This window comes from Calonectris borealis, chromosome 1 (assembly GCF_964195595.1).
Source record: "Calonectris borealis chromosome 1, bCalBor7.hap1.2, whole genome shotgun sequence".
Lineage (NCBI taxonomy): Eukaryota > Metazoa > Chordata > Aves > Procellariiformes > Procellariidae > Calonectris > Calonectris borealis.
In genome coordinates, this window is record NC_134312.1 from 53,279,144 (window position 1) to 53,302,942 (window position 23,799).

Genomic DNA, 23,799 nt, shown 5'->3' on the forward strand with positions numbered 1-23,799 from the left:
TTGGTTCACGGAATATCCTCCATGCATAGTGACAGCAAAAAGGAAGGGGCATAGCTCTTTGCAGAAGAACTACAGTGATAAGCAATGGAAACTGCCATCATTACTGGAACAGACAGGAAGGCAAATAGGGATAGATAAATGTTGGATAAGCAGAAGGGGCCAAGTTTTTAAGGTATTTACGATTATAAAATTACTGTTTACATGAAACACACTGAACTGCGTAGTATCTTATTTTACTGAGGGCCCAAAATCTATCACTCACCCAAAACCTGTGTATTTTTCATATGTTTCAATTTAAATGAAAACTTCAAAGCATAAAGAGATGAAGCAGATTTGTATTGCCCACTTCTAAATAATTTCAGATTGAAGGATATTGGATAGACCTGGGAAATGAATAAAATGTGTGATTAATTCAATCAAAAATTAAATGCTGTCTATTATTAGTCCAAATATTTGATATGATTAAAAGTGTTCAAGGAGTACAGAAGAGAAAGATAACATGGCTAAAGTAAACTTCCCATTCAAACAAATAAATATTTACAATTACAGAGTGATAGCAGATAGGCTACTTCTATAATTGTCTCTCAACATTCTGAGAGCTCTTTACTGCTGATAAGCTAAGTTTATTTAACGTGTATCAATGTGTACAATTTTATTTACCACATGGGATTACACTTTGTATATTGTTCTTTCCCAATCAGTGATGCAGAGCAATTTAATGAATATTAAAAGAGCTGAGTTCAGTTTTAAGTAACAGGCTGATATTGTATGTTCTGCTCAGTTTAATAAGGTGCCAGTAATCATCAACAAAGAATTGTTCAGAGGTTATAGAAGTTAACAATATGTACAGAGCCAACTTGCCAATATGCTAAGATGCTGAATGAAAGGAATATATTGATGGAGAATATGTATGCTGGTGAGAAAATAAATAAATTATATTTCCTTATGGCAAGTAGGACAAACACAAAAGAAACAAGATTACCCAGTGCAAAAAATAAAATAAAATAAAATAAAATAAAATAAAATAAAATAAAATAATCCCCCCTGCCTAAGAATAACTAAGAAAAATAAGAAAATAAATTACTTAAAACAAACTTGAATTTAAAAAAAAGAAAAAAAGACCTAGAATTTTAGTGTAGATGGCAAACAGATCAGCATTACTAAAATAATCTCTCATTTCTTAAAAGAAGATTGTAAAAAAAATTGCAGCCACTATATTTTTTAAAGACCAGCAAAAAACTTTTGGTATAACTATAGATAGAAATGGCTTAGGAGAATTCACAGTAGTGCTAAAATTATCTAGATTACATAAGAGGAAGAACATATTTCATAAAGGCATTGTGTAATATTCAACCCTCATGTAACCATCAGTTTGTAAGTTGCCATGACAGAGCCTGTTTTTCTTCAATTATTCTATTTCTTAAGCATCAATTCAGGCATCAGTTCAGTTTCTTTCTGACTTTTTCCTCATTCATTTGCTAGAGATAGAAGAGATATTATACATTCAGAAACATGTATTCGAGAGTTCCGTTATGTGTTGCTTTAGCATTAAACTTTTCTAAACTACTGAAGATGTACTAATAGTAAAGGACAGATGAAACAAAACAGTTGCTTGTATTAACCTTTGCAAGTATATAACTTTCTAGTAAAGAAACTCAAAAGCAAATTAAATTGGAAGCATAATGGTAGGCAAATACACAAGTAAGCAAACCACAGAAAAAAATGTGTTTCAGTTTGAAATAGTTTGAAGCAAGTAACAATTCTAACTCAAAAGATACTAGAGCTAATAAAAGTAGCAAAACAATTTTACCACATTTTCATTTTGAAGGTATTTGAGAATATCCATTTTTAATTTTAAAATATGTTTTGCTTTGTTGTTTTTTTTTAATCTATCTTTTCTTTCCCATTTCACATTCTTTTCCTCAAAAGTTGAAGAACATGACCTTGATGGAAGAATCCAGAAGTAACAAAAGTGCATGGAATCCATGTGCAATCTTTCTATATAAAAAGGAATTATGTGTACAAAGGTGTTTGATTACATGCACCTAAAGCTTAAAATGGTTATAAAACTGAGTCAAAGTTTAGGCAAAGTTCACAAGATTTATTAAATCACCTATTGGTAAAGAATGCCTGGATGTGACTCTAAAATAGATGTCGTTATATTTGTTTGGTTGGTTTATCTGAAAATAGATATAAAGCTGAAACAAACTTAATTCGAAGCACATTATATATACTCAGACAGCAAGAAGGCTACTTTAAATCTGAAGATAAAATACACTTTAAACTCAAATACAGTGCCGTCAATCAAATCAAGAGAAATCGTAAGACTGAGGCAAGACTTCACACATAACAGAACCAGGTCCTCTGTAGTTAAAAGGGTTGGACACTTTCCAATACAAAGAATTGGACATAAAATTTACTGCTGCTGTACCTTGTACCTGTTCCCATCTATGTCTCTTTTATTTAAAGTTACTCCTTTTACACCATTATAATTTACTGTGCATAGAACTAGATGCACCGAACAGCTAACAAGTTGGAGTCAGTAGCTCCAAGAGTGTATTGCTACAGAATTTTCTTCTAGATTTATATAAGTGTTTAGAAAAGCAGAGAAACAAAATTATTAATATTTAGTAACTTTGGGTTTAGAATGGGATAACCCTGGGAAAATGAGTTCTCAGTCAAATGTTTCAGATTGCAATGACCATTAAGGGCTATAGCTTTAGCAAGTCAGCTTAGTATCATTAAAGACAATGTTGTAAAAAAATATATATATACACCTACATGAACGGTTGATATGATTTGTGAATCTACATGTCTCAAGACAACATTAAAATATACACTCAGCTTTGAAGACACATATCTTGAGTTACCCCTTTGAACACATCGTTTGGGTTGTAAAAAATAAATCCGTATTACATGTCAGCTCACAGCATTTCTAACAAAGTAAATGCAAGTGTATTTTAAAAGAAAAAATGTAAGAAGTTATTTCATTTGAATCATATTCTAATGATAAAGGAAAGTAAGGAAAGAAAGGAAGAAAGGAAGAATGGAAGAAAGAAATTACACACTAACTTGGCAGCTGACATCCATTCCAGCCTCCAGAAGCACCTGTACAACAGCTTTGTGGCCATTACGTGCAGCAAGATGCAAAGGAGTGTGTTTTCTTGTATTACAGTTCATCAGGTTTGGATATGCTTTGATGATCATTTTTACAACTCGCAGACGCCCATAAAGTGCTGCCAGATCCAGAGGTGTTTCTAGTTTGTTGTTCCTTATTGTAGGGTCTGTTAGCTCTTCTAACAGAACAGCAACTACTTCTGAATGACCATATTGAGCCGCACAATGCAGTGCTGTTTCATTTTCATTGTTCTGTTAAAACAAAACAAAAGCTTCAGAAATTCATGTTTAATCACACAATAGAACTGCTTGGCTTCTATAAATTGCCTCCATGAGATCATTACACCGGCAGGGTTTGCAATACAATGTACAGTAATGTATGTTAAATGCTTCAGAATGACTCCACTAAAATTTTACTAATAATACATCAATACTTCAGCTTTGTGGCTCTCAAGCAGATCAGGTCCCTATGTGTCCACATTGTTCCCAATCCGTTTTTAACAACATGCCCCAAAAAACCTTGTGGCTCATGATATGATGAAATATGTAACTCTTCTCGATTCAACTGTTCCTGAAATCATAGTTGAGTCCTTCTCTTAGAAATACTCTGACACTTAAGTCTCTCTTCTCAGTACAACTGGTTTTAAATCATAGCAGTTTGTTATTAGAGTAGTGAAATTACAGAGAAAAACTGTGTAATGAAAATGTATCAGGCACAAGGCTAGTTTCATTTATCGCTATGAAAGTTACTATCAAGATAACAATCAAAGCTTGGAAGAAGCAAAAGAGAAACTGTAGATATTAGAAAGGCTTAGCATACCACATAAGCAGCTAGCCTTCGCAGGGCTCCAGGGAGATGTACGTGTGTATTTTCAGGCACATGAGTATTTGTATGCTATGGATTGAATAAGTTTTTGCTTTATAAAGCAATGGCCCCAAGTCTTTCCCCAAACACTTCTTAAAAATCTTAATAACAAATAAATACTGAGAATAAGCAGTATCTTCTTTAATTGTTTTCTTCCAGTTCTGCCTGTATAACTGTAATCCCAAACAGACAAATAACTTCAGGTAGAGAGGAAAGAAATAATTTATAGAGCTCTCTGAATTCTATATGCCATCCATATTATTAGTATATCTTATGTAGTCTCTATGATGCTTTAAAATAGACTCCACACTAGAAATTTTAGAAGTATGTACATTGAATGCCTCTTCTGATGTATGATTTATAAAATTTTGTGACAGTTTTGAAAATGCTGTAAAAGTAGAAAGCCAATAAGCTAATATGGCATATAAAGAAATAAAAAATTAATGTAAATTAAGAAAAGATACTAGAGAAGGGTAGAAATATAACTCTAAAGAAAGGAGAAGAGATAAAGCTGAATCCATAGCCTGTATTTCTCAAGGAAACAACTGAAGAAAGTTCCGGGGACAGAGAACTGAAAATAGAAAAAAAGATCTGTCTTTTGAAAGACAGAAAGGGTGACAGAATCAGAGAAATGAGGCTTAGGCCTCTTACTCAAAAGCTAGCTAGGATAAGAAAATCCATGGTTGATAAGAAATACCATGTTCATAGTAATATCTAGAAAGGTGGAAAGGGGGGAAACTTTTGTCTTCTTTTTGGCAACAGTGTTTCTAATTCTATAATCAAGAACTTAAATCTCGGGTTTTAACAACATTGCTGTCATTTTCATCTCATCTTGTAATTTGAAATGACTCAGATGAACCTGGGAGACAGAAGAGACAGATCAATACATTCAGATAAATTAATGTTGCAGATAAACTCTTCAGGTGTCTGCAACTCTATACAAGATCCCAGAAACTGGAATGTGTTTCCTGCTAAACTGCAAAACAAAAGCTGGAAAGTGGAAGAGCCAGATAGAAAGTGAGAAGTTTCCATTGGCAGGCATGGCTTGGTGACTAATAAGTATTTGAATCACTGTGCATTATTCAGACCACCACATGGTCTTTCTCTATTACATAGACCATAAATTCAGGTTAAAATATGCACTACGCAATACTACATGGCTGCAATGATCTATCAACTACCTGTGATATGCTTTTTGTGCTCTAGTGTCTTCTAATGTATCCTTTATACAGGACTGGGCAAAGCAATTTTTTCATGTACAGTGGAATACCCACAGATCACAAGCATATTTATTAAATTTATTTTTAGATTTTCAATATTTCATGGACAGAACTGCATAGATGAATGGGCAATTGCAGTCTAATTTTGTGTACAATTACCACAATTAAGTATGAAAATCAGATAATTGCACATAAAATGGCCAATTATGGTAATTTGTGTCTACAGTTACTGTATTTACTTATCCAATGGAAACAGTTACACAAAGAAATTAGATGTATAGCTATATTCACATTCTGTGAGGTAAATAGCAAAATACACGTTTACTATACAATCGTCAAACAGATATATCTATCTATCCAATATCTGCTTATATTTGACTTTTTTCCAAGCATTTCTGGATAATATATAAAGTATCTGGAATCTTGTGCCAATAGTCTAATATTGTAGTTTAAAAGTATTCTGATTAAATTTTCAGAGAGACATAAAAATTAAATTGGCTATGGCTGCCTTCTCAAAATGTGGTGACTGGCCAATATTTCAGCCACAGATATAGACACATAGAGACCAACCCGTCCAAATCACTGCTGCTGCACAGTAAACTGAAATTTGCTCCCTCTAAATAAAGAATATCCACCTGAATTTTCATGCAAGGGCATATTTACAGAAAAGTATATTTTAAAACAGTATGGTGCATAAAAGCATCTGTAAATCTGAACAAAATATTATTTTCAAATGAACATTGTTGATCATTTTTGTATGGTTTGTTTCTTTGCATTTGCCAAATTAAAGCTACATTTCAGTTAATGACAAATCAAACTGATTCAAAATTAAAAAGAACTAGCTATCACTGAAATAAAATAGAAGAATCCAACCTGGACAAACATGATAACTATGTTCTGACACATATGCAGTCAGAACAGGCATTGTATATATTGTGTTATCAGAGCTGAGAGGTACTACCTAATTAAAACTTAATAATACAACATCCTTCCCTCTTTAAAATGTAAATTAATCAACTCAATTCAGGTATGAAAGACAGAACGATTTTTAACTTTCAAAGAGAGAATTACAACTTGTTTAACTGTCCTCTAAATTTATCTGCTTTGACAATTTAGTACTACTTACATAAAATAAATCACCTTGGAAGCAAGAGGTTTTACTGAGGAGAGAGGATACAGTTTTTAAGTAGGTTTTGACAGAGTCTGCCATCTTCAAATTTAGGAAAGGAGGGAATGCCTACCAGACAGACACAGTTGGTTCAGCATTCCCAGAGAGACCCCTAAGATGGAGGAGGCTATAACAGTGTATTTCCTGGACTGGAAGAAACATTATCTTCCTCTTTTTACGCCTCATGGAAAGATGGACGTGAATGTCTCAGTCAGTGTTATGAACTTCCTCCTTAAGGAATTTGTTTATAGAAAACATACAGTAAGAATAAAAAAACCCCACCAAGATATGATGATATTTTAAGAGTTGAAGTTATGTGATTTCCTTGGTCCCAGAAACGCTGTAACTTCTGACTTGTCTTTTGCGTGGACAAAGCTAACCCAAGTGTAACTCTATTGATTTTAAGGTACTTTTTGCTCTCATATCTCTAAAACAGCTTATTTCAAAGAAATATTTGACAGACATGAAAAATTATTCTTGAAGAAATTAATAGTAATTTAGTACTATTGCCTGCATTTTCAGTCCCAAATGTAAACTGTTGTTTCTGGAGTACAGAAAGTTTATGTGCTAACACTCATTGCCGTGAGCAGTTAACCTGCTATGAAAATACAAATGTCTGCATGCAATTTACCGTTGTGTAATTAGATCTCCAAATCTGATATCCAAGGGCTAAATAATGCGTCTAGTGCTGAAGAAAGACTGGAATGCTTTTAGAAATTTCGGATACTTCATTACATGTTAGAAACTACAAGATAGATACTAAGACTGAATGAGTCAAGAAAAAGAAAGATCTAGAAATCAGAACCAAGTAAGGACATACAAAATGTAAGACGAAAAGAAAAGAGTAGACCAATATTATGCAAAAACAGAAGTTCCTAATATTCATAATTAATAATATTTTAAATAACTAGTTATTCATGTGGCCCAGTGGACCTCTTTCAGAAATAAGGAAGGTATCTTATGATTCAGCTTTTAACCTTTTGTAATTTTCTTCTTCGTTATTTGTTACATGGGTCTCTTCATGGGCATGGTCCTGACATTTTCTAGCCTTTCTCTGAATCTGTTCTCTTCCATGTACAGCCAGAGCTCGGACTTCTGTTGCCGCAAACTGAATTGTGTCTTCACAGCATTGCATCTGGTCAGTACTGCAGGCTGTACTGCATCACTTAGCTACTGAGAACGCATGCCACCAAAATCTAGAACATCTCTTAAGGTCTATTCATTAGAGGACAGATTAGCAAATATGTTATAGAGACAACTATTGTAGCTTGGCAGTCTGATAGTGAAGAGGTACGGGAAATATCAAGAGAATGAATGGCTCTTGTGAGTATTATATAGGTCCCTGTAAAGGCGCTATTAAACAGTGGGTATATTTAGGACTTTTACTGCATAGTTGTGTAGTTTAAAGCTCCTAAAGTCCATGCAAGTACTGTACAAGCAATAATGACTATCAAGTAGTAATTTTACAGACCTTTCCAAAGAATGCTCAACTCCTTTATTATCTAAGCATTTTTATGATGAACTTGAAAAGGGAGACTTCCTAAATCACTGAGCCATTTCTTTGTCACATAATCCCAATGTCAAGTAACTGAACAAGATAATATATCCAAGACAGAAAAAGGAATGATTACTTCATCTATTAAAACAGGAAGGCAGTTTCCTGAGAAGTTCCACCAATATAAATTAATCATTCTGAAAAAAATAAGGAAGTTTGCCTGATTGATTCAGCAAGTAGCATGTCACTGTATTTAATTACAATGGGAATTAAAGTGTTTTCCTGGATGTCTAGGACAAAGGATGAACAATGTTACAACAGAAACTTTAAACACAGCCAAGAATAAGGAGAGCTCTTGGGAACAACACTGTGACTTTATTGTCCATTCTCTTTGAGGAAGGGAATGGGTTTTTACATGGTGCACAGATTTTTACAGTTTATGTGGAAAAATAGCTAATGACATCCTACTTCTTATCACACATCATCAATGAACCTGTCTAATTTGAAAGTCATGAAAGAAATAAAAATCCCATAAAATTCCTTATCAAGTACTCTCTTGAACACAAAACCAAGCATTAGAATTTAGGCATCCCAAATATTTCCAGATATATTTTCAAAACTGATTTAAAAATCAAAGCATTTAAGACAAGACTAAATATTTTCCTTTTTTGTTCTGCTACAACTGTAATTGTACACAGATGAAAAATCATTCACAACTTTGCTTACATTCAAAAATTTAGAAATCTGAGTGTTCATACCTATTAGGTATTTCAAAAGAAGCCGCATATTGTATCACTGGATGTGTTTCTCTAGCTTTGTTGGGGTATTTTAAGACCTACCATGCCTGATCGAATTTTTTCTTTACTGCATGCTACCCGGGCTCCATTTCTATTCTTTCCTTCTCAGTGCAGTTTAAGCCTCTGTATTCTAATCCCTAATGAACATTCCAGTAACGAGCGGTGTCCCCCTAGGGTCTGTACTGGGACCAATACTATTTAATATCACCATCAATGACATAGATAGTGGGATTGAGTGCACCCTCAGCAAGTTTGTGGATGACACCAAGCTGAGTGGTGCAGTTAACACATTAGAGGGAAGGGATGCCATCCAGAGGGACATTGACAGATTTAGACTAGATATAAGGAAGAAATTTTTAATGATGCGAGTGGCGAGACATTGGAACGAGTTGCCCGGAGAAGTTGTGGATGCTCCATCATTGGAAGTGCTCAAGGTCAGGCTGGACAGGACTTTGAGCAACCTGATCTAGTAAAAGATGTCCCTGTCCATGGCAAGGAGTTTGGACTAGATGATCTTTGAAGGTCCCTTCTGACTCAAACCATTCTATGATTCTATGATTCTATAAACATGTTCTAATGAATATCTTTACTGTATAAGAACAATATGATGACAAATAAAGATGCCATTGTCCCTTAATTTAGAGAATACTTAGATTTAGATAGTAATTTTTTTTTTCAAAATGACAATTTTTGTAAAAGTTATTTGGAAAATTTCTTGTATGGAAACAAAATAGAAAAGTAATTCTGTAATTTGGTTGACTACTTTGAAGAAATGTTTTCTTCAAATTGCTGCAATTGGCTCAAATCAAAAAGATTGCCTCTGCACATTTTTTTCTTCTAAGAAGGGTATAATAAGAGTTGCAAGAGAAATTTGGAAATTCACCCACATAGTGTCTGATTTAAGGGGGTAGGGGGGAGAACATCAAATGCAGAACATGAAAATGATTGGTTTTGCAGGCTACTTTGGAACTGAATTGTACTTCTGGAACTCCCTGCGGTCACTGAGAGAAGCATATAATGTCTGTGCTTCATTTTGATGATTTGGGGAAGACAGTACATATGTTAGATATGTTTATGACAATTGCAATTTGATGCACCGAAAAATTCTACAGTACATTAAACACATAAATATGAGGAAAAAGACGTGCTATGTGCATAAAGAAAAACAGGCAGAATCACAAAACAGAGAACATCACCAAGAAATTTCAGAATTGTTCACATATTTTCCTGTAAATGTTTTACTATTCATATTCTGTCAATATATATAAAAAATATAGTTCGAACTTGGTATTTACTCCTGATGTCATTGCCCTTATTTGCACATGATTTCCTGCACTAATACCGAACACTACATATTGACCTATATGTGGCTGTTATTTATTATTGATTTTTTCATAGATGAGGATTTCTTATCAATTATGTAATTTTATGATGACAGTTGCCATAATAAATGTTTATGCTACCCAGATGTCTTTACATAAACAAACATGTAAGTAGTCTGACTCTTACAGCACACCTTTTTATATTTCGTATTAATTTACTAACAAATCTTGATCTCATACTACCTATTTGACCTTCATTCAATTTATAATTTACATATTTTCAAATCTTCATCAATGAAGTTTAAACACTTAAATGTTTTGTAATTTCACCATATTTTGTAATTTAAAACATGTATCATGCATGTCAACTAAGACATCTGTATTAAACAGTGATAGAATTCTTCTTACATAATTGTTATGCTGCAACCATTTTCTGTGTGTAGAGTTGCCAGTTTACATTCCACCACCCCCATAAAATAATTGTCATTTAACTGTTTGCCTCTTTGCTGTTTTTTTCAATTTTATGTAATAGGAACAGTAGGGGGCATTCAGAGCTTTAGATGCTGGATACGGCTGGATATGATCCTATGATGCTAGTTAACTGCATTTTAAATGTGTAGAATGCAGTTCAATTAATTTACAGTATACTATATTAAATCTATTAATTCATTTTATATACATTTATGCATCATGAGCTTCTCATTTACTTCTTGTTGTGTTGTTCATTCACTTAAGTTTTTAGAAGCATTTCTTTTACATAGAATTTTAATAAAATAGATGAAAAGCAAAGATGTGTTACAAATTAGTTGCAACAATTTTTAAATAATGAACAAAATTATTTTCTTAAACTGAAAGCACATACTTTCTTAATGTGATCCTTACCAAAAAAAAAAAAAGAGGAAAACGTCTGACTTGAGTATATTATTTGCTGTGGTGAAAAAGGGTCAGGAAAAATGGCTATCCTTCTCCCCAGCTCTCAGAAGAAAAAAGAGGTAAGAAAATAGTGCAGGATTTCTTATAAGCTGTAGCTTCAGCTCCACAGATCTGAGGGAAGCTATGAGAGCTATGAGGAGACACCTGCCTTATACAGCCTATCAGCAAATAAGCAAAAGCCTCAGAAACCTACAGACTCATAAGAATGTACAATAGGTATCAGAGTGAGGATGCCACTCTGGTGTTATTTGAGGATATGTGAATGGAGATGGCTCTATATCAACATGACATTTCCCTTATTCCACGGTATGGATAACGTTCTCCTGTGTAGAGTGCTAATTAGCACGGGAAAGTTGGTGCCAGCAAAGTGGTCCACCTACTAAAACTGGCCACTGTCTAGAGTGGAACACCAGGGGATTTACAAGGTCAGAAGAACTGTGTATGTATGAGTTTAACTTCAAAGTTTAATATGATCAAGACTCCCTTAAAAGACTTAAAGTCCAACATTTCTTGTGAGGATTGCTGACGCATTTTCCATTATAAAATTTTTGGGTAAAATGCATGAACAGCAGAAGATCTAACAACAAGACCTTTTTTGAGTCAAAGGGGTATAGAATCAGATGCTTATTTGCTCCAGCAATCAAACCTTGAGAGACTGGACAGCACACCTAATCAAGCTCGAGAATGTTCTAGAAGTTTGGATGTATATGTGGCATTGGGAAGAAGTAGGTTTGAATTTACATTTCTCTTTCTGACCTTACTGAAATACCTTTTTCACTATCCCTCTCTCTGAAGTTCCTGCATAGCTTCCAGTTTTCTGTCAACAGAGTACAAGGAATCTTTGCAAGCAAATGGGTAACATGCAACATGCTTTTTTATTTTGTTCCAGAAATAAAACTGAAAAAAACCTTCTCCTTGACAAAAGGTAATCCTACAATTCAACTGGTTTCATCCTACATGCAACAGCGGATGAGAATGAGAAACTCAGAGAAACTCCTAATCTGCAACTCAAACCACAGAATGACAAGTTTTGGGTTTTGTATTTTTTCTTGGATGAGCCAGGGCATTATAGGATTTCCCAGAAGACTGTCACATGGGTGTATTTTATTACTTTATTTTTCTGTATTTCCTGCACTCATATTTTTATATCATAGTTATTATATGGATTCCAGTGGCTAAGTGTATAACCTCAAATATCAAATAGATTATTCAAGGAATGGCATCTCACACTGGTTAAGTATTTGCAATTTAGGTCTAACATTCCTTATTTTCTCACAGTTTGCCTTCTGGCCACTAATGTAGACACTGAGAGTGCAATTCATTTGTTAGATTGTACTTTGCCATTTGAGGTGCTGTAGGGTACCCTACCTGGAGTCCATCAGCCATTCTACAAGGATACGGAAATTCTGAGCATCCTCTGTCATATCTTCAGGCCCACACAGATGTCTCAGCTACTGCAGGGCCTTAGAAGTACTGGGTTTTTTTGGGCAAATGAATCCTGCCTTACTTTTGGTCACCTGAATAACCCTGTTGGCTCCTGTGATTATACTGACTAGACCTCTGTGGAATAAAACAGTGCATATACAGGCAATGTAGACACTAAAATTTCGATCTGAATCTGGAGCTGACTCCCACCTTTACATTCCAATAAATTCCTGATTAACCTGGCAAATTCAACAGCTTATGGTTACTGCTTATATTTCACAGCCTCTTCCAGTCCTCAGGCAGTTCAGCTGACTATAGATAGTGTCAGATTTTAATCACCTTCTTTCTTTCTGTTTCTAAATACTAACCCTACAAATGGACCATATAAGAATATACATAATGAACACAGGTGTGCCATATGTTTGACAACAGAATGCAACATATTTATCCTGCCCTTACCCATTGTAATACTCTCATCATTTTTTCCTAGTATTTATGTGCCCTTTCTGCTGCACATGGATACATGCAGTCCATCTGGTTTGTCATTTATCTCTGCATATCAGTTCATTTACAGTACACTCAAAATATACTAAGAATATTAATTTTATCTCAAAGTTTTTCAGGAATTTAGTATCTAATAAAATTAAAAAGACAGAGTTTATGTAAATTTACATCAATATATATAAGATGCATAGAATATGTCTTCATATGATTTTTCAGAAACAAGCAGAAGGTTTTTTCATACTTTTAAAATCTAATATCCTTTAGGTCAGTGTCCATCCAGAAGAAAGATATCTGGTATGCTTATATTGGAAGATTTTATCAATCTTGGAGAAGAAATTACTGAAACAATGGAAAATAGATTTTTTTTTTTTAATTTGGCTATAAATTTGCCAAACCTAAAGAATATGTGCTGCTCTTTTCTGATGATGTACACAAATATTTTTTATCACTTCACCTGTTCATTCACTCTGGAGTGTGATGGCCCATGATGGATGAGAATCTTCACAATGTCTACATCTCCTCTCCAAGCAGCCAAGTGAATAGGAAAATAACCTTTATTATCTGCCACATTAGTTGATGCTTCATACTGAAGTAATTTGAGAACTATATCCCTGGAAAACAGGAAGTAAATCTAAAAATTGATGGGAAGCTTAATTTATTAAGTTTTTACATGAACATACGTATTACCAAAATTTTTACCCTTAGTAACAGAAAAAACACTGTATTTCAAGTGAAACTGCTACAAATGAAGACCAATCATTTCTAAGAATGAAATAGATAGTAAAACACAGCCAAAATATTATTCATTGTAATGAGTCTTACTTCTTATGAATACCCATCAACAATATTATCATCAGTTCTCTGAATCTGTTTCTTTCAGCAGGATCACCTAGCTATGGAATAATTTTTAGAATTTGCCAGTCAAGGCCACATGCATGTCCCTCAAGACAAACCTTCCAGGCACTAAAGGCAGAGAAGTACTCCTATCCCCATCACTGCTGAGTTCTGGAGGCAGGGAGACAAGAGGGTAGCTTCATGGACACGGTTGTTACAGTAAGGCTTAAAAATGCCTTCTTGTTTAAGGCATTATCTCAAAGAGTTCTTTTGGAGGAAACAATTTAATGATGATCTAGTTAGATATATAGTATCTTCTATGGAATAACTGCTTTTAATTTCATTTCCCACACCCAGCTTCCTGAAAGCAGTAAGGAAAAAAGTGATTTTTATTATTTTAATTCTTATTATATTCCTTTCAGTATTTTCAGTCTGGCTTATCATACATTAAATGAAAGATTAGTATAAGCTGGTATATTGCATCCCTGACTTCTAAGCAGTCTCCTGTACTTAACTTCAAAGTTTAAACTTAAAAATCAACTGTGTGGTATGATCCTTGGTTATCAAGTATGTCAAAAAGTAAATGCATTCTGTCTTATCTCTCCATTTGTCTTCTCATAGTTTGACACACTCAGGCCTCATTAGTTATTAAGTTAATAGCATCTATGATTCAGTGTGGGCAGTTCTATGCACATTTTTGCTGAATATGGAAACACTGTCTCTTACCAATTTTGCTCAAAAAATTGCAGGGGGGACAGGTGGAAGGAACTCAGTGCAGCCTATGTTATAACTATAAACGAAGGTCTTGACTACAAATTAAGACAGAAGGTAAATCCCAAGGCAATTGTTCTCCCAGCCTTGAAGGAACCTTATTTAATCGCCTATTGAGAGAAAAATGTGGCAAGTAAGAGTGAATGTATCCAAAAGAAACTCCCAATTGTCTCCAAAAGAAAGACATTCTGAAGTCATCACATCTAAGCTTTGAGGGAGACTAAACTGGATTTTGCTTACTCCTGACAAGGTCAAATTACATGAAAACAACCAAGAAAGAGCAGTTCCACTACAGAATGACTTTTGCTACACCAAAAGTTTCAGAAAGGTGACTTACGACACTTTTTAGTACAAATAAGGTTTGAGAGACTTCTCATGTCATAATAGTTGGTCTTGCAGTAGATGGTCTAATGAAGGCTAGAGATTCTGAGTAGTTTGAAAGGGACACAAATCAAAGGAAACAGAAATCGAAATATGTGGGGAAAAAACAGAAAAAAAACCCTCCACAACTGAAATCTATAGATAATGATATACAGCAACTATTGGGAAGAGTCTGTTGCAAGATGCAAGCTACAAAATAGAACCTAGGTCTCCTTCATCCTCCAAGAATGCCCTGACCCACCACACTTATCTAGGGTGAGTCTTTTTTAGTGGTCTGTCAAAACTTTCTCATTTTGTAGAAATAAATTTCAGAGAGAAGAAGACTGAGAGTCCTTAGCCCAGTAACATTACTGGGCTAAGTAAAATTACTTAGGGAGACTGAGATTCAAGTCCCTGCCCCAGATATGATTTAATTACTTATATAAAGCAGAATAGTTTCAAAAGGAAAGAGAACTATCCCAGAATAACCAAGGAGGAGGGAATTCATCACATACAATGATCAAGCAGGGACTTGAACACTGATGTCCAACAAATGTCCCAGCCAACAAATTATTGGTTGGGTCATTAAATCTTATGTTCTCACTTTTCCTGAAAAACTTTGAAATCTCTCAAGTTCATCCTCATGTAAAGTGTGAAAAATTAAAACCCCAAAAGTTTTCAAAGGACAAGAATTTCTCCTAAGTGGGAAGGCTCTCATGTCAACAGATTGTACCCAATATTGATTTTGAATATCAAGTTTCAAATCTGAAAGAGAGTGTAAAGCTATTTATTTGTTATTTGTGGTGACTAATCACAGGTGTCTGTCCAATTCTCTTGCTGACAGTGCTACCATTGTAGCAGGATCAGTATGACAGCTTAGATAGCACGTCCTGAACCATCATGACGTATACCTCATGATGTATTTCAGTTTACTTTACTCTAACAATGTGTTAGAGTATGTGATGTCAGTAACTGCTACTTACCCTGCTGTGAGGGTAAGAGGTCATAGCAACTAGTGGCCATTATGACCTTTTGAAAAGCTGCAGTTATATCTGCTGCTGTACATAAGTCCACATCCTGAAGTTCTCTCTGACTTCAGCAGAAGTTTGGCGAACACTATGTCTGAAAATGCCATTTGGCTTTTGTATGTTTTGGGATTATATAGTTTATATTGCTAGGATTCACCTGAAATCTCTGATAAATTCAGTGTTTATACAGCAATATTTTTACTTTGCTGTGTAACTATTGGTTTATAGTCAGTATTAAACATACTAAAACCAGTTTTTGTCTATTTAAAACCAGCAATCTTTGCAAGCTAAGGCTTGGGCTTTTGTCAGTAAAAAATGTGCAATGGCACAAGAAACAATCCATAAACTATAAACAAGACAAATGTGGTTTTCTCCCTTTTTAAAAAAGGCTGAGTTTAATAGACTATATTAAGGACTTAGACCTAATTCTATGGAGGTAAAATATATTAATGGATGATTCTGAATCTTGCTACAGAACTGAAATTTTGGAAAATGCATTATCTAGTTTAACAGTATTTTAACTTCATTTATTTATTCAGAAACAGAATATCCTGTATTCACCAAAAGATTAATCTGGTCTAAAGAAAATATGCAGGCTTCTAAAATACAATTAAAGACACATCCTAAAGTTTTAATTTTTCCAAGGAAGAATGCAAAAATTGCAAAATGAGTAAACTAAACGTATAATTGTTATGGATTCATATGTTATCTTATGGACAGTCCAAAATCACATTAAAGTTAGTGCAAATCACTCTCAGTTTCAGTTGCTTTTTGACCAGTTCCTTATCAGGAATAAGGAAGGATATAAGAGGAATAACCCAAAAGCCTTATGTCAAAATTTTCCTAGTGAAAATCCAGACAGTGTTAACACCATCAGTTTAAAAACAAGGTAGCTGGACTGCATTAAATGGGGCAGCTCTTACCTTGGTTACAGGGAGGTCCATCCCACTAGAACTTTATAGGCCTCATTAAAATCTTTCTTTCTTGCTCTGCCTTAATAACAACATGCAGTTGGCACCATAATACAATGGAGGTAACATGTAGCAAGGGGCAACATGTAATAACAGAGGTAACACAGAACAAATTACAAGGTGTAATAACAAAATATATAGCAAGTTTCCAGTTTTTTTACTGACACATCAATGCCTTCAAGAGTTCACCTGCACTGGTATACCTGTGCAGTACCCCTCAGTGGGGATTTTGCAGGCTTTCCCCAAGCTTGTTGAGACATGCATGTGGTAACTTGGATGGACAGCAGGGAAGGAAAAGCTACAAGGTTCCGTACAAGGTAATAGCCTTTTTTTTCTGCTTTCAAGCGTGTAACTACTAGATATTCTTATCATGCTACTTTTACTTTGATAATGATTAACCTATACTGTTCTTTTGTTCCACAATAGTGTTTCCTTAAACATTCAACGCACTATACATTTGTACATACACACACAAGTATACCACAAAATTTTCTGTTGTAATTTCCCACCAGCTAAAAAGCACTAGAGCTACCACTAGCAATAACAATAATAAATTTACTCAAAATCAAGCAAGAATTTGGAAGAACCCGTATACAATCAATAACTTCTAAACTGCATTTCCCATTTTTTATTACTGCATGCTGATATCAGTGACAAAATTCTTATATTAATATACCCCATGGGTAATAAGATTATTTTAGTAAGACAGGGTTTGTCAACTTTCTGTGAAAATCTCAGTGCTATACTATGTATTTTTAAGTTACGCAGTTAAATACCATAAAAACTAAATGTGAGGCACTTACTTGTGTCCATTTAAAGCTGCATGATGTAAAGCAGTATAACCTGAGCTGTCTGTGCAGTTTATATTTGGTCCTCGCCAGATGCTGCAAATAAAGCACAATTGTAATGTTATTTTTTTGGCTTGGCAAGTACAGAAATGTCAGAAATTTGATGTATAAATAATCTAAAGATCACTGCAACAAGTGTGATTAAACTTTAAGACACAAATTATCTTGAAAAGAATTTAAAATGTCATGTTGGTATCAATATAATTTATTTATAAAAATAATTTTACACATTCATCTTTATAGCAGTCTGAACTTTATGTAGGGCAGTCTCAAAGACTAATAACTGTTCTGTTATTTCAATTAGAACTGTTCTCCCTGTGTTACTGTCATAATTACACTGAGGTTATAATCTGATTTTGCATTACTTTTTTCACAAGTACATATTCATTGACTTTAGGTCAGTTAGTCTAGATTCACACAAACGTGAGATTAGTGAGATCCAATCATATCCTTTAAAGAGACAGTAAATTTATTCTTTTTACTTGGCTGATATTTTAGCTCCCATTTTAACCAATTATATTTTTAAATAAGTTACATATATATAAAACAAAATTTTAATTAATGATGCTTCTTTTGTTTTGTTATCTTTCTGTATTTTACAGCACTTATTTTACACTCAGCTTCATTATATGTCCTGTGTAACCAGTTTCATGATCTATTATGGACTGTTCACAAAACAGTAAAGGAGATTTTTTTGTTTCAAAGTAGAAAAATGTGACTGCTGATCTACCAAAAAAAAAACAACCCACCAAAGCCTGGAAATTGGATACCAGATACTGAGTACTTGCAGGTTTTTTCCTAACTGACTACATTTGAAGCTGACTGTATCCTTTGTGGAAGCAATTTTCTATCTATTTTTTTATCCTGTAACACAGTTTTCAATCATTAGTATTACCACTTCTAGGACACAAGATTATGAGTCCTGAATTACAGTCTGTTTTCTTCAGCTTCTAATACAGGGTTAAACAGCCATTGGCAAGCAGTATTTTCCCTTCACTTCATACCTTAGAATCAAATGCTGCCTTTTAAAGAAAATAATCTGAAGCTCATAGGTAAAAAGAGTTTTTCATACTGACATTTTTCATTATTTACATCAATAAAATGACGTATTATGCTTAACATACGCTTTTTAAGAATTCTTTACTACTGAATCTGTATTTTATTACCAATGGCATACTGATGTTGCAGACTGGTCTCTTTTTCATTGTGTATATTTGAATGATTAATTAGCTCATAAATTTAAATAGTTGTTTTCCCATAAGTAATACTGCATGCATACAGAATTATTTGTGTGTGACACTGTGTTCTGCAGTAAGTGTAAGTCTACATAGTGCTGGGTACCTCACCTCTCCCTGCAATTTAATTTCTTGGAAAAACAGGACTGAAATATTTTCTTGGGAGCAAAGAAGCAAAAAATGAAGAATTTTTTTTTTAATTGGCTCAGAAGTCTACAGATGTTCTTTTCTACAGAAGGTAACTTCCAGCTACGAAAGTCACTCTACTCTTTTCAATTAAAAGAAATAATTTTAACTTCATGAATGATAGCTCTTCCATAATAGACAAACGTTACTTACGTGGCAAAGACAGGCTGTCCTTATCTATTGGAAGGAAAGAACTCCTTATCTATCGATATTCTATAACCTCTTTTATACTTTTGCATAATACTTTATTAGTTATTTTCTTATTTATTGGATTCTACTTTCTTCCTTTGATTTCTACAAGCTTATAGGAGAATGAAGCAGAAAATTGAAAGTGGTATAGAAAGTAATATTTTAAATATTAAAATAAATACATAAACGACCAGAATATTAATTTACTTGGTTTTGCTTGCTTGCTTGCTTTGGTTTACAGTCATTAGGATTTGCCTGTTGGTTGTTTTTTCAAAATGCAAGGGATCCATGAGTTCATACATTATTCATGATGCATTAGGCCTTTAAAAAAAAAAAACAACAAAACCCAAAACCAAAAAAAACAACCAAAACCTAGTTCTTTTCTCCCCTAATTTTCTCCTTTAACCCAGGTACTCTTCAATGCATTGTTGTACCTCCTGACTCTGGTCTTAGGAAATACTTTTCAACTGAAATGATACTGAATTTTTTTTTGAAAACTGAAACTGTATTAATGAGTATATAAATGCACCTATGTGAAGCTTCTCAGGACACTTAGGTTGGGAGACAAAGGACAAAGGAGAGCGAATAAATCCTGATGACTCAGATTGATGAGACAGGTTGGACAGACTAATCACTGTCAGCTCCCAAACAGTACAGAAAGACAAGCTCAAAATCAGAACTTGGTTATCAAACTAAAGAACACAGGAGACATAAGCAGGACTTGGCTGCAGGCATTTCTTTTGCCTTGGGCCAGTGCAGAAATCCCCTCCTACGAGGTCTTGCATTGCTACACTATTGCAATATTATTTCCTACAAAATGAATGCAGGTTCAGTATATACACTGGATATTTCTGCTTTAATAACTGACAATCAAATTCAAATTGGACAGTCTGCAAATAGATATTCTTACACCCTAAAATGCCCAGCTGTGGTGAATAGTTCATCTAAAGCTCTTCTCTTGTAATCAGTATTTAGCAGGGCAAAAGTATAGTTGTGTATTAGCTCCATAAAAAAGCATCTCATTTCATAGGAAAATGGGGTGGAGAAAGAGAAAAAGCCTAGAGAGCCCTTCTTTGGCATCATAAACACATACAATATTTGAGTAATTATCAAACATATTGATTTATCTGTGTATTAAAACACTTCAATAGTTACTATGAAAGCAACACTAAAGGAGAACTTGGAACAAAACAAATTACCATTCAATGTTCAGAACAGATTTTGACAGAAGATTAGCAGCTCTTTAGATTACCGTTAGTATTGAATGTTCTCAAAAACATGTTTCTCCTAACTCTTTAATGCAGTCAAGTTAGGAATATTTTTTCCTATGTACATCAGTAAATTCGGAAAATCTTTCTATCATTTAATGAATTTTAAGAAAGTAATTGAACCTACTTTTTGTGCAAAAAATCAGTTTTCAGTCAATGATTAATTAAAAGTCTGAATTAAAACATAATCATCAATTAGTTTCTTCCATTATAACTTGCCAGACTGAGGCACAAAGAAACTGAAGACTGTTATGCTTACACTATTGCCAAAAGCAGAAAGATCTTCTTATTACAGCTTCCTCTCACTGTGGCCAAAGAATATTGACCTTTTGAATTCATGTCAAATATTAATTGGAAATACTCTTCTTTAGTTGGTAAGAAAATTAACATTTTTTCTTTTTTATGAGCTGAGGAGAATTACATCTAAAGAGTAGCATTTCAAAAGTAATATGAAAATGACAGACTAAAGAAAAAGATGGTTATGGATTGATTTGCTATGTTTTTGCTATATGCAAAAAAAAAATTGTGAAGTGGCTGTTGTTACACACATATGAACACAAAAGCAAGGAAATCAGAAGTTACTTCAGCTAATCTTCATCACACAGGCACACTCCCTACCAACAGTACAAGAACCACACATACATGCACAGAATGCCCATCACAACTTTAAATCTGTTTCCATTGTATTTCATTTCCCCTCTGTACATATACTTTCATTATATTATTTCATAATTTCATTATTATTATATTATTATTTCATTATTATTTAATTATCCAGGCACTAATATTTATGGTCTTTATATGGTTGTTTTGCCAGGGTGAAAAAAAAATATTTTGGTAAAACAATGATAAGAGTCTTTAAAAACTGTAGAAAGCTGCCTGATGACATCAGTGTCTGTCTGCTCACTGGTTTCACTTAAACCTTATCTGTGAACTGACTGGTAATTTGAAACTCTTTGGAATTTATTTCTTCTCTGTAATGAAGTGAGAAGGAAGAGGATGACACTGTGTGGATGGAATCAGTTCCTCCAGAGGAGATGGACAGAGCATGGTGTTCATGCCTGCATATTTTAGGTTCTAAACCCTGTTGAGGACTGAGAGAGGCCTAGTCCTCACCCCTCCCAATCCTCTCCCCACCTTCTTTTCCAAGTCTTCAATATCTTTGGAAATTCTTCCTAGAGCCTCCCTGGCTCTTCAGGACTATAGAAGTAGTGAATCTCATCTTACCAGCTCAGTTTTAATAGTGGGAAATCCTAAGCTTCATCCCGTTCCCATTGATGTCGGTGGCAAACACCAAGCAGCTCAGATAAATCTAGATTCCTTATTGTTACTGTGTTCCATAGAATAAATACGTGTTACAGGAATTTGTGTTGTTCTGAGCCAAAATCTTCCAAAATTTCCATGTTTATTGTTGTTAATCTGAACACAGTGCCTGAAGTTATTAAAGCACATAGCCAGGCTCCTATATTCATTAGTGCTTTGCCTACATTCATACACATTTTCAGTCATGTAAACTGAGCTTATACAAAATATATGGACAATTTTACAGAGCATTTTTGAAAATGCAAACTTTTACACAATAATACGTATCATCAGTTATTCAGACACAAAATAATAATGTTACTTATTGTGAACACCAAAGTAACTCCCATTCTCTATTTTATGCACAAATAAATCAAATTGACAACCATGTTGCTCTAACCTGTATAAATTAATAATGTTACTTATCAAATATAGAAGTGTTTCATTTTAGTAAATGTGATTTTTTTTCTTCCTACAGATTCCTTTTTGATGGAATCCAGTGTTATATAAGTTATATTATCCTGTAAAAAGAATGTATGTCTTTTTCAAGTATGGTTTTACCTATTATTTACACTACTTTGCTGAATTTGAGATACATTTTCAATTACTTCAGGAAAAGTAAATTTAAATATTTGCCTTTAGTGACAGTGGGGAAAAAAACCATTTAGAAAGTCACATTTTAAACCATAATAAATAATTAATGAATAATAATAAGGTGCTCAGAAGTTGTACATGGAGAAACATCAAAAAATGCATTCTAGGATTCTTTTTGAGCAAGTGCAACTATAAGTCTTAAATTGACAAAAGTAGATGATGTAAGGCTATCTTAGATCTTCTTTTCAGTATTAAAAACAGCTGTTGCATGTAGCAACTGAGAGTTACAAATTCAAAATGAAAATAATCATAATAATTTTTTTTTTTAAATTTAAAAAGGAGAAGGGCAGAGGGATTATCCATGCAATTAATATTAACTGTATTTTTAAAGCTTATTGCATATTTAATTCCAATTGTTTATTTAAGTGCTTTTGTTGTAACAGTGTGAAATGTGACTCAAAAACATTTCATTTTTGAATGTGTGGAACGTTCTTATTTTGTTTTGATTCCTGCTGTTTAGTCGTCTCAGTATAAATAATACAACAAAATTTGTGGTCAACTAATTCATGGGATTAAGTATGTTATTCAAGTTCAGGCTCTAAAGCAGCTTATTCCACTTGTTTTCTTTAACCTTGATCTGTTTACAGTCTTGGCCATAAATACTGTAAGTCTGGAAAACTGGGGAACTTCACCGAACTGTGATTTTACTTCCATACTGATTCTGTTCAATTGGTGATTTCTATTTAATATGAAATATTGAATATAGTAAATATTATGAGTTTGATTATATATTATACAACATTTACTTATTACTATACTTAGTATGGCTCCTATACAAGTAGGTCTCAATCCTACACAGTGGTCTGATAATGAGGTAGAGTTATGTACAATAAGCTACTTCCTCCTTCAATAGCTTATGCAAAATTTTATCTATCTTAGTGAGAAACTGTGAGTCCATGTATGTAGGGACTGTTACCTTGAAGTCTCCTAATAGCTGGATATCATGAATGAATTTCATTGCAAGCATGCATTGATCAAATGCATGTGATCAAAACAGAGAAGATGACAACTCTAGGTTGTTCTTCCTCTTTATAGGTGCATGATCAAGTTAATCCAACAAATCTTCTTTCAGCAAAAGGCCAGGGTTTTACAAGATTGTTAGCTGTACAAGATCTACAGGTGTGGCCTATACTCCGTAAGTTTAAGATTTATCATGGTAACATGAAATTACTATTGGAATGGAGTGCAGACAACAATTAAAGGTAAATGCAGCCTCCACCTTTTTTTGGCAGTGAAGATTTCCAGAGGTAAAGGCAATTCTCCCATGCAGCATATGTGTAAGATACAAAGATTCTGCTCAGGTATCT

The 23,799-nt window shown here is 33.9% G+C and overlaps 1 protein-coding gene across 2 annotated transcripts in view; it reads right to left on the minus strand.

The window, feature by feature from the left end:
* ANKS1B (ankyrin repeat and sterile alpha motif domain containing 1B) overlaps positions 1-23,799 on the minus strand; it is a 449,770-nt gene that overhangs the window by 382,174 nt on the left and 43,797 nt on the right. For both annotated transcript variants that reach the window (XM_075151688.1, XM_075151680.1), the window contains exons 2-4: positions 17,614-17,694; positions 13,301-13,457; positions 3,073-3,369 (exon numbers count right to left, since the gene is read on the minus strand). In XM_075151688.1, the coding sequence (XP_075007789.1) occupies positions 3,073-3,369; positions 13,301-13,457; positions 17,614-17,694 (535 nt within the window). The remainder of the gene's footprint in view (positions 1-3,072; positions 3,370-13,300; positions 13,458-17,613; positions 17,695-23,799) is intronic.